Raw genomic sequence first — 12,105 nt, forward strand, 5'->3', positions numbered from 1 at the left:
TACAATACTCTGCATATTCCCTTGATACCATTGACTAAAGGTTTTAAATTATAGGTTATAAAGATAGAATAATAATCAAATTTACTGCTTTGCTTAGTATCAGGAGCCAAAAAGGCAGCGTAATCAAAAGGGCCCACACCTTGTCTGTGATTCACAAGAATGAGGCGTCGTCAACCACTTGTCTGTTTCGTACAGGGGGTCATGCTACAGGAAAAGGGATAAAAAGCAATCTTAGATGATGACGAAATATTCTAAAAAAGTGCCCCGTCTCGCACCCAATTTGCCAAGCCGCAACCGCTGTTGCAACGTCAGAGGGCAGAAACGTCGTCTAAAATGATCTGCCATTTGACACCATCCTTGAGATCGCTATGCATTTTCTTCTTATTGAAAAGAACCCCGGTAATCAAGTGTCGAAATGCCTCAGAGTATTTCCTGATTATCACTTTCACTGAATGTCAGAGAGTTTTCAAAGGTGAAACAGTTTTCGTCTTTTTGATCACGTTTGAATCAACCAAATGTCAAGGCTGTAAATTTTCAATCGATTTTCTCATTCCAGGGTGTAGTAATTATATAGCCAGGAGTGTTCCCCACAACAGTGGCGAAATCCTTTTTTAGAATTTCTAAAATAAAGGAATGGCAATGCTTTTAACTTGAAATGTATTACCATTTATTTGCAGTTTTGTTGAACTTTCCACTGGTTAAGTGACTACAGGACGTAAGTATAATCTGCGCGCTTGAGGGTGCGACCTCAAAGACTTCAAAAGGATGCGGTGTCAACCAACCTGCCCCAAAATGAGCACCCTTCAAATATTTTCCTAGAACCAGCCCTCTGCCTCCAGCCCTCTGCTTCCAGCCCTCTGCCTCCAGCCTCCAAATTACCTGTGCGATCCAATTGCTAATCAGCTTTGTAGTCCTGTGGAAGATAGTGAGCAGTTATAATAGCTTTTGATGCTTTCTGAACAAGGCACCGCGCACCATTCTAAAAGTGGGTGGGCTGAAAAGGGCGCGGCCGAGAATTTTTTGATGTTACGCCCTTTAGAACGCCAGAAAACGCCCCTTTTAGAAGATACCTGCCTCTTTCCACATATTTTTTATAAACAGTCTATTTCAGAGAAGATAACAATTACTATAAAGATAGATTTAACAAGATAAGACACCAAGAAAATGAACAACAACGGGTTCCTAGTCAAGACAAACTGCTACTACTATTTGGGATCCGAAGAGTAAGTTTTCCAAAGTTGTGTTAGAGTGAACTTTCTAAAACTTTCTAACCTATTGTTGCAAAAAAAGTAGGGGGAGGGGGGCTATAGCCCCTGCTAGCCCAATGGCTGCGCGGTGCCTGGTTTGAACGAAATTCATATTGATGGTTATTGGGGGATCCAGCCCCCCACCCCCGGTTCCGACGGCCTTGCGTCAGATTCGCGCTTACATGATCGTCTCTTCGATCTTTATATTTCGTTATTGCGTGACAAGGCTACTGAAAAAAGAGCTCTTGCTATTGATTATTAATCCATCAATTTTATCGCATTGAAATGCAAGGACAAATATTCTGCGAAGATCAACGGCGCGCATTGTATCTTAATTTGACACACGAAGGCAAAAAAGGGCAAAGTGTTAATATTGCCACCTTGCTGTAAATTAGGTGAAGCGACAAGAATAGCCGGTAAGTGTTAAAAGCGCCTATAATAAGACAACTCTAATTCAGTGTGTGGTGAGATACTAGTCAATACTCTGATCGTCTTTGTCAATACTACCTGTAGTTTTGTTTGATTTAAATAATTTTTTCTTAGGTACATTTCTAATAAATAGAAGCGCTAATTGAATTGTTTGACAAATACATGCTATTTTTACGTTGAGAGTAAATTTTGATCCGAGAGTTCTTTTCTTGGAAGAGGAAAAATTAATTTTCTGTCTATTTTGTCTTTTACTCTAGTTAACTACAGAATGTATATCGAGGCAGTCATTACGGAACTTCAAAAAGTATTCTAAAGGTTTATTGACAAGAGAGTATGTAAGTAGATTAGCAAATTTATTTTTTTCTCTTTTGCTTTATTTTCCTGCAAGATATGTTTTTGTCAGACAGCTTTTTAATTTTTGATAAATATCCACAAATATTTAATGTGGTAAACCACAGGGAAGGAAATGGCGCCTCTTGAAAACAGGGCATCTCTACGCCTGAGTGAATAACAAGAATTTACTTTCGAAAATGGATTGTTGCCAGTTGGTGAAATGTTTGCAGAAGTGAGGGGAGGTAAAAGGTCGTTAATTGATGAAAATTAAGGAAAAATTCTGTTGCTATTAATAATAAGGGGCTCGGTCTTGTAATTTTCGGTTTATTGGTAATTAGAAGAGGCTTGTACTTAGGCCGGACAGCTGAGAAAGGGACGTTTGTGCTTTTGATCAAGCATCGGATCTCAACAAAGTTCAGAAAAAAATTGTTTGCTCTAGAGAAAAACAAGAGAAGCACGTTTAATGGAAGCTGTAAAAGTTGGTGTTTGTATCCGATCTTTGACAAAAGACGAGAAATCAAAGAACTTGAAAAATGCGACTAGAGTGGACGGAAATCAACTAAAGATTCGCTTTGGCGATGGAAGAGAGAAAACTTTCACTTGGGACTACGGGGTTTGTATCTTGTTTTAACTTTCAATGGGTTTGACTTAGTCGATTTTAGATAAATTGGTACATTGGCTTAAAGTGTGAAATGTTGTTCGAATTTTATCTACATTAAGAGAGCCTTTTAATACAGAGACAAGTTTGAGGAACATCGGTAGGCCATTTTGATGCAAGGTACCCAGTTTACTACGAAATGTAAACAAGCCTGGGATGGTATCTCAGATGAAAAAAATCAATTTATGTCCGTCGATTCGTCATTCGACACCAGTTCTATTCTTTTCTTTTAAATTGTTTTTGAAGTAAATAAACTTCTTAAAGCCATTCTAATCCAAATTTGTTCGTAAATGAAGCCATCTGCTATCCCATTCATCACTGTCAAATGAACATCGTAGGTCGCAAGCAGCTGTGCCTGTATTGGACTTTTCATTTCGGCATATAGACTACCCATGGATTCATTTCTGTTGATTTTTGGCTAGCTTTGAAGATGGTTCAATTAAATTTATCTCCTTAGGGCCCTAACCCAATTTAGCAGTAACCAGAAATTAATAAGATTGTTAAAAAATGTTTCGGGGACGGATTGAAAAGAACCCTCCCCCCCCACAGACTGTGGAGATATCATCCTGCCCCTTTCCCAATGATACGAGTAAAATAATTTCTCAGATAATTTTATTATAAAAATATATTTTTTATGGCTAAACGAAATGTTTTATTATAGAAAGATCCCAATATCAAAACATTGCTATGTAATCAGTGTTGTAGCAAGAACGTACGTGTGGAGAAATTTTAAAATATGAAATATTTTACTGAACTAAAGTACAACTTGATGTGAAATATGTTGATAGGAAGAAATTAAGTAGATTGAAATATGTCACAGCAAGTTTCTATTTCCATGTTGTTGCTCTTGTTTTTAGCCATTTGTCCTTGCTGATGATAAAAGTCAAAATGATGGAAGCTCTGCTCAGCAGGTTTGTCTACTGACTGCTTTCTCAAACAGTTTACAAAAATTTCCCATAAGCTCCATGATCATTGTTTTAAAGAAACAAAAATAAAATTCTTGAAATTTAAAGTATTCACCAGAATGAGGCTCTAAATCACAAGAGTTTTTTGTATTTGCCCTAGAATCTAACTAATGGCTGGGACACAAGGTTAAAATAGTTAAGGGCATTCAGTGCTCCAAGTATCACCTTCCAATTTATTTCTGACCCCATTTAAACTCCTACCTTCCCCCTTTGAGAACTGTTTCAAAGCTTTGGGTCACTGCATTAAATTTTTGCACGTTATCCTCCCCTCTCCTTGTCCACCTTCAACCAATTTTGTTCAATTATATATTCAAGATTAAATTTTGTCTAATTGATTCAGATCAAATAGTTGTGATGGTTGACTATGTAACCAATTTTTTAGCTTCCATGGCTTTTGCCTTTTATACAACCCCTGAGAAATTAGAAAATTGAATTAATGTACAATTATTATAGATCTTTTCTGCGTCCTTTTTAATTTGTAAGTATACATAAATGCTTAAGCCTGGTATTAAGACATAACAACCTAGTTTTCAGACTGTCAGTGCTTTTTATAGTTTCAAGTATATCTTTGAAATATTTTCTTAAATTTTTTCTAGCTAGTTCTAATGCTTCAAACTTGGTGTCTAAAATTAATGCACTTATGTGATATTTTTCTTCTACTAGGTGCATGATTCAGTGTCACAGTTTATCATAAAAAATGCCTTCCAAGGTTACAATACCTCTGTGTTCACTTATGGTGCTAAAGACACAGGAAAATCATGGATATTGTTTGGAGACAGTCGGAAACACGGCCTAATTCACAAAGTTATGGAATCTGTTTATGATAAGGCATCAGCTTATGATGAATCAACAACATTTAGAACAGAGCTAAGGTTGGTTGGCAGGAATTTTAATGTTGTTCCACATGTAAATTTGTGTTTTACCATAATCCTTAATGCTCAGAATTTTCACTGTGTTCCATTAGAGTTAGTAATTGAGTTCTTGTGGTCTAAGGTCTCACTTCTCTTCAGTAGAGCTGTATACTGTGAGTAAAATGAATTTGTTTTGAGATGATGTCTCAGTGCCTGATATGACCATTCTGTACCTGATGATTCCAGCAATTTAATTAAAATTGGGATTTCTAGTGCACAAAAGTTGTCATGGTCTTCATCCATTGTAAGACATTTTGCAGTATCTTTACTTTTTTCCAAAGAAAAAGTTAATTTTCTGGAAGTCTCAAGCTAGCTGCCTGACTTTTGAAGTTTTCTTTACAGTTTTCTTGAAGTATGTGGAAATGATATTACTGATTTGATATCAGAAAGAAGCTCAGTGAAATCCTCAGAAGGATCTCAGAAGTTAAAAGGTTTTTGGAAATCTATTATATTAATTACTATGTGATAATCTTTTTTGTGTTGTTAGAATTGTAGGTCATGCTTTATATGTCTTTTAATTGTGCTTTTACTTTTTTTTTGACTATCTTGTATTTGTATAGGGCTCTCATCATTAAAGTTCTTCGTGTCTTCTCAATCCTTCATTTTCATTTGTGAATGTAGATATGTACAACATTGTTTCTAGCACTACTCTATGTCGGAGGGTGCAAAGTTTCTCTAACAATTTGCTAACTGACTACTTGCTTCAAATTTTCCAAATTAGACAGTCTTCTCTTGTTTCTTTGTTATTGTGTAAATTATGTATTCATGTATCTTTTCTCTGCTGTAATTTCCATATAAACCAATATTTTAGTACGGGAGCATCCAGATATGGGAGTTTACATTGAAAAGCTCAGTAAGCATATTGTAACTGATGCAAATGAAGCCAAATCTCTTATGGAGAAAGCGATAAAGCGAAGGTATGTTCTGTAAGCTCTGTTGTTATAAGACTTGATTTAGAATCTGATTAAGCTCAGATTTGTCTAGTGATTAAGCAAAGAAACATAATTACCTTTTGAACTAGCCTGTGTGCAGCCACTAGGCTCCTAATGAAAAGAAAAATCAGAGGCTGGAGGCTACTTTTGTACTAGTTTACTTAAATTTATTTAAAGACTTAGTCAAAGATTTTGTTACATCTAATACAGTTTAACAGTGTTCTAAATAAATAGGAAGTTAAGGTATTCATATAATGAGGGATGAATTGAGAGTTAATTTTTGGGGGCTTAATTAAATCCTCAAAACTCCAGGCAAAACTCCAGCTTGATGCACCCCTTCCATATAATTGATTGGGATTTCTTCTCAGACCTGTGAACCTAAACTTTTCAAAACCTGGAGAATTCAGTTTTTTTTCTCAAGAAAAACAGGGAAGTTTGGCTAAAACAGGGAGATCAACAAAAAATCTGAAAAGTGCCTGTGTTAGACATTAGTAAAAAAAATTATCACGAAAAATTTCTTGCCAATGGTAAAAAAGGAAGAAGCAGGGAAATTATTTTAGAAAACTGGGAGACCAGAAGAAAGCAAGCAAAACCCTAGCAATACATTGAGAGTTGACAGATCTGCCTTCTAAATGGTACATAGTATGTCAGCAACTAGACATGTTTTTGAGTTTAAGTACAGGTCTGGGTGTACCTTTGTAGATTATTTAGGTTTTGTTCACAAGTTTATAATTTCATAGCTCAATATTTGTTTACTTTTTGGGGTGCAGAATATCTTATGGTTATGTGTTTTTGAAATATTTATCTATAAAAAATAGTAGGTTTTAAGAAAAAAGGAAAAATTTTGTCATGCCAATCGTTTTCAAGCTCTGTCAATTTTCGCTCCTACCTAATTTTCAAGATTTTCAATATTGTTCCAGTTTAGAAATCTATTTGGAAACTGACAAGCTTTTATCTCTCAACCAGCTTTTTATCTATATCACGTTAATTAAATCCTAAATTTAATGTTATTGCTCGTTCTGGCTACTGTGTGAGAAACGTACATGTAAGATTGAGGGACGGAGGAATAGAAGAAGCAAAGCACGAATTGGAAAGATAGGAAAGGTTTAAAGGGAAGTAGGAAAAGGAACAAGAAAGGTGTAGAAATAGAATTGAACGAAATAAACAGATAGAGAAACATATATGAAATATAGCTTGAAACAATGTTTTTGAATCTGGGGAAGACTTTTTCACCACAAGAAGGGCAGTACGTTATTGAAGACACTTAATTCTCACTCTTTACAGGCGCAGACTGGCAGCTCTAGATCCTTCATCACGTGGCAATTCTCATGCTATTTTCAGAATTGTTTTGACACAGGTAAGACACTTTGCTTTTGCTCGTTTTATCTTTGCCTCGAATTTACCATTTTTAAAGGCTGAAAAGGGTCTGGAGATATTGAATAGCATAAGGAAAAGTGACAGTGATTTTTTCAAATGACAGTGATTTTAATTGAAGCGAACTCTTCTAAAGCAGCTTAAGTCGCTAGATCTAATGGAAGACTGTCATGATCTATTGCAATTTTTCATCTAAGAAAGGACATTAAGCTCCGTTATGTCGTCTGGAAACAGAGTATTGCACAACACAGGTCTTTACAAAGAACGGTGCATTTTCTGCTCTTTTTGTTGGAATTTTTTGTTTAGCTTTGATTGCAGTTTTCTTAGTGAAAAACCTGATTGAAAGATGAAGTTTGTTCAAGGAATTCCTTTCAATTACATGTCAGGTAAAAGATTTTTCGGGGTCCTTCGAAAAATTTAAGGTGTGGACTGCTTATGAGATAAGAATGCCAAAAAACAACCATAGACCAGTCTTATCTATCGTCTTCACGTGCAAAACGACATTATCTTAAGTTTGTTAAAGCTCCACTAATAATCTATGGCTGGAGATTTTATCTATCAAACAATCCAAAAGACAACGTTACAACGTTCTTGATACCATACTTTGTCAGAAATTAATTTCATTCTATAAAGAAACTAGACAGGTTTTAGATTGTTTTTATATCCAGTGAAGCGCCATTTGTTTCAAACCTATACATTTTCTAGAAAATTCACTGAAATGTCAGCGTATAAGCTCAGAGATATAACTGATATGGTAATTGTGTGAATGCATCTAAGCTAAGCGAAACGAAGTGCTCCAAAGGCCCGCCGAAAGAGCATAGGACAGGGGGCCAACAACAACAACAACAATGATCATAGTTTTAATGACGTCATAACGGATCCCATCTTTCTTTAAGCTCCATGCCCCAGGAAAGCTCTTGGTGGGCCTGGTGCTACCTGTCGAAAAACTCGGCTGTTGGGAATTTGAACTTGAACCCGGCTTCATACAATGATTAAAAATCCAAGTTGTAACTTTAGTGAAGCCAACTACACTGTTTATTGAAATAATAATAGTCAAATGTTTAGTAAAAATAGCCTATTGCAATGCAAAAGATCGTTCTTATTAAGGTCCTGATAATGATAGTATTGCTGAAGGTTTGCCATATTAGCCGAGAGGATGACCAGAAACGCAAAGGCTTAAGGAGCCGGCTCCTTGGAGGATTTTGGTAAATGCAAGAAACCCCTTTTGCCAATTTAAGTCATTTGCGGATTCAAAATAAGTTTGACGGAACGCTTAGATGGTTCCATGTTCAGTTTTCAAATCTGTTTTAAAATATTTGACAGTTCTCTTGAAGCGCTGTCGTATTTGCAAATTCTTTCCTGCGTCTTTCTGCTTGATAAAGAATAAACAGAACGACCACTTTTATTCTGTTATAACTAATCTACTTATCGCCGAATTTTCTGTCTGAATCACGGCAAACGCAATTCCACATAATGGGATTGTTTTAAATTCCTTTTGGCAAATCCCATATTAACTTCTTTTTTAACAAACCGAAAAACTACGTCAAAAGATTAAGTAAAACACGTCCGTTGTCTTACTGATATTTCGCCTCAATGTGTCACTGTCTATTGGTGTTGTTCAACGTAGGTTCGTTTTTGTATCTAATCGACTGAACGATGCAGGATTCCATTCATACACATTAATATGCAACAGATTAACCCACGTGTACGTCTTGTAGGATTTAGGCAATAACCGGAATATGAAAATTCTCTAAGTGAGATTTATTTGGTCTAATAATCCCCAAAAGGATGTGGCTCCAAGCCCTCCTTCTAATATCCTATTCTTGGTGTCCTTTTTCTGGTCAGTTTTTTATTTTGCTTTTTCAAGTTATTATGAAGGAGTTTTTTTTGGCTGTGAACAACCGCCAGTGGACTTTATGCCAAGCACTTAGGGAGGGGGGGGGGGGGTGAATTCCTTTAGTTGTTTTATTTTGCTGAAGAGGTGAACAAGGAAAGTGTTTCAACCCCCGTTCTTAGGGTCAGAGAGCATGCGGACTGATGATAACATTCAATGCGCATGCTCATTGACCTTAATAAATAACGGGGTAGCTTCATTCACTTCCAGACTTCTCTACTTTGAACTGGTATCGAATTTACCAAACCATTTCCTTAATATCTCCGTAAATGGAAACTTCTCCTCCAGACCATTTTATAGATCTCAAGTTAAACAAACTATTTGACTTTCTTTATGAGAACAGGATGCATACAAAAGGGGGCAAAAACACGATAGAAAAGAAAAGGGCGTATAATGAGTCCAGGTGCAGTAAGAATGAAGAAACTACTTCATCTTTGCTTCACCTTCGAGGCTTTCAAATTTGTCGAATTTCAATGTTATTTATTTTCTGTTGTTAAAATTTCGCAATCTAAGTTTTATAACATAACTACGTCACGATTACTTTGGATAATGTTTTATCCTGAAACCTGATATGGGGATTTTTAATGATTATTTTATCACAACGTTGAAACTGTATGAAAGTTTAATGATGTTATGAAAGACGATATGACAGCAATGTGATACGATTGTTATGATATGTTTGGTATGCTATGAAATGATTTGATATTGATGTGAGATGATATCGAATGTCGTGAAGCTGTATGACTTAGTGTCAAATTATGTCATTAAACCCTCGTATTAATATAGCATACTTATTATTTTGGCATATATATTAGAGAAAATGAGTTTTACTGTTTCTAATAATTTTCATATTTTCAAGGCACGAATAGAAGATGAACTTCCTTTGGAGCTTATCAGTAAAATAACAATTATCGATCTTTCAAGCAGGGATAAGAACGTAAGTACATTTGTAAGGTTTTTGGTTTTTGCTGTAACAGCCCCGTTTCTTTTTGCTATTCTTGCTTATTCCAAAACAAGCGATTTGCAAGATCGATGTAAGCGAAAAGCCCGCTGGAACAGAAGTGCTTGTCGCTTTTTGGTGAAACGGTACCTGCCAGAAGTTTTGAAACGCTATAGAATCATTTTTTGCAACTTACCATGCCTTTCCTTAAATTATTATTCTCTGAAAGTATCGAAAAACATTTATTGAAAATCTCATGACTCCAGAATGCCAGATTTTATTGAAGGATTACTACGACATCAGCTGAACGATGCCTTTTCGCTGGCTATCAAAAGCCGTTTTCCTAGGTTTTGGAAAAGCATTTTCGACGTGTCTAACGAGAGAAATAATTACATTCGACCAAAGCTATTTAGACCGACATTGTATATTTTTACAGGGCTCCTTAGATATGAAACATCTGTTCAAGCGTGTTGTAATAGCTAAATGTTTTTCGAGTTGGTTTATTTTTCTATATGCTCAAAAAATCAAGATTGATCTTGCATATACGCATCGAGTCTGACTAATAGAATAGCAAAGTATGGAACAAGTAAGTACATGTATGACATGTTCCATCTTCCTGCTAAATAGGAAATTGTATGCGTATTTGTAAGCAGTGCTTTGCAGGTTTTATCAGTCATGTTAAAGTTTAACAGTTAAACATATTTGCAACGCAAAGTTAAAGGTAGCTTTCCGTTCACGCCCAGCCACAAGCGATATTTTTAAGCAGGCTAAATTCAAATTTCCTGGGTGCTACATTTTGTGTCTCGATACTTCCGATAGATTTCAACCAAATAGTTTTCTATGATTTAAAACAGCTGTATCTGGACTTTGAGATGGTCGACAATTAATGCAAACAGTCCCTTTCCCGCTCGTTCAATATGGTGTTATTCAAGGGGTCGATGTAACATTAAGACCCGTAGCTGGGATTTTTTAGGTGCGAGGTTTATCCCAAGAATTAAAGGGGCATTTGTCCAACTACTCACATATAATGATAACAAGAATATTTTACATAAAAGCTACTAAAGCATTAATTCCCGGTAAAAATATAAAAAGCCAATTCGTCGGTAAAATTCTTTGCAGATCCTGCAGTGGCAGCCTCGAGATTCGTGTGTTTTAATCGCGGATTTAAAATTGCGAAGTGAAAGTTTTGCGGCACCTTTTTCCCGGCAGTGACTGTTTTCTGTAATGCAAATTGAGATTAGATGCCAAAAATTTCGAAGAGATCTATTTTCGGTGAAGCAGGGCAGCGTTCACGCTAACAATTGGCTCTGGCGCATTGAAAATTCATCGAAACTCGGAACATTCCTGTAACTGCTGCCTGTAAATAAAAACATACCGTCATTTTAGTTGACCAATGGACATCCGATGAATGGCCACGTCAGTGATGTCATTGAAGAAGAGGAAGTTAAAGGTGGCCTAGAAGTTTTAAATGACGTCATAACATCACTTGCATCGCAGAATTACGCCAATTTCAACTCATCGATGAGCAAATGGGGAAACCCAGTGGTTCCCTATCGCGATTCTGTAAGTTAGATATTCATTTCTATTAGCTTGTTTTTATTTTCATGTTCAAAAAGATAACCGAGTTTTTCCTTTCCAAGACCACAAAGCTTGCAGAAACCTTTGAGTTAACATTACGATCTTATTGAAATTTATAGGTACACTAATACACGCTTTTTTATAAGGAACCACTTTATAAGGAACCTGCATGTAGAAGGCCGAAATATTTAAAGAACTTATACTAAAAACGAAATCCCTACTGAACTCTTCGATTTTAATTTTTTTTATAACTGCAAGCATCAAGAACTAAAAAGCCGGTTTCATTCATTTGCAGCCAGTACTCGCATAGGATGTTTGCTGCTTCATTGAGTAGTTTCAAGGACTTCATTGAGTAGTTTCCGCATATGCTGTCTCGCCCCTCTCTCTATTAAGTGTTAAGGCTTATTGTAGTCAAAACACCGAAAGTGAGATTTCACTATACATGACAATATTTATGTTTTTCCCGTTTCTGTATTATTTTTATGACACTTGATGTGCAGTGAATGGGGGAGGGGGGATTTTTCAAAAAAAGCTTCAGCTTTGCGCAAGTGTTCGAAGAATTTTGGCAAAGATTGTATGCCCTGAGCTGGGTTTCTTATAAAAAAGGGTGTACACTATACTTCTAAAACATTCTTTTTATGTGTTGCTGCTCAACAATATGTCTTTTAGACATAAAAGATATTTTAGTTATTCTATGAAAGTTTCAAACTTCCTGGCCACCTTGATACCCCATTCCAAAAGTATACTTTTTAAAAAAGAATTCTGTAAGGTAAACTTGGGTGGGATTCAAAATGTATTTTTTTGCTTTTTTTATGACGAATTTTACATTTTTTTCTCGTAAATT

The 12,105-nt window shown here is 35.9% G+C and overlaps 1 protein-coding gene across 2 annotated transcripts in view; it reads left to right on the forward strand.

Annotated features, from left to right (window-relative positions):
• The first annotated feature begins 1,486 nt into the window (after positions 1–1,486).
• LOC148957650 (uncharacterized) overlaps positions 1,487–12,105 on the forward strand; it is a 42,494-nt gene continuing 31,875 nt past the window's right edge. The window contains exons 1-8 of one of the 2 annotated variants that reach the window (XR_016145171.1): positions 1,487–2,622; positions 3,525–3,578; positions 4,296–4,504; positions 4,886–4,974; positions 5,355–5,460; positions 6,760–6,832; positions 9,603–9,680; positions 11,070–11,246. Coding sequence is in view for 1 of the 2 variants with exons in the window: in XM_089114876.1 (XP_088971002.1) it covers positions 2,473–2,622; positions 3,525–3,578; positions 4,296–4,504; positions 4,886–4,974; positions 5,355–5,460; positions 6,760–6,832; positions 9,603–9,680; positions 11,070–11,246 (936 nt within the window). In the remaining variant the exon portion in view is untranslated. The remainder of the gene's footprint in view (positions 2,623–3,524; positions 3,579–4,295; positions 4,505–4,885; positions 4,975–5,354; positions 5,461–6,759; positions 6,833–9,602; positions 9,681–11,069; positions 11,247–12,105) is intronic. The other variant, XM_089114876.1, reaches the window with a different exon arrangement.

Source organism: Rhopilema esculentum, chromosome 21 (genome assembly GCF_057945365.1).
Source record: "Rhopilema esculentum isolate cy_ngs chromosome 21, ASM5794536v1, whole genome shotgun sequence".
In the NCBI taxonomy this organism is placed as follows: Eukaryota; Metazoa; Cnidaria; class Scyphozoa; order Rhizostomeae; family Rhizostomatidae; genus Rhopilema; species Rhopilema esculentum.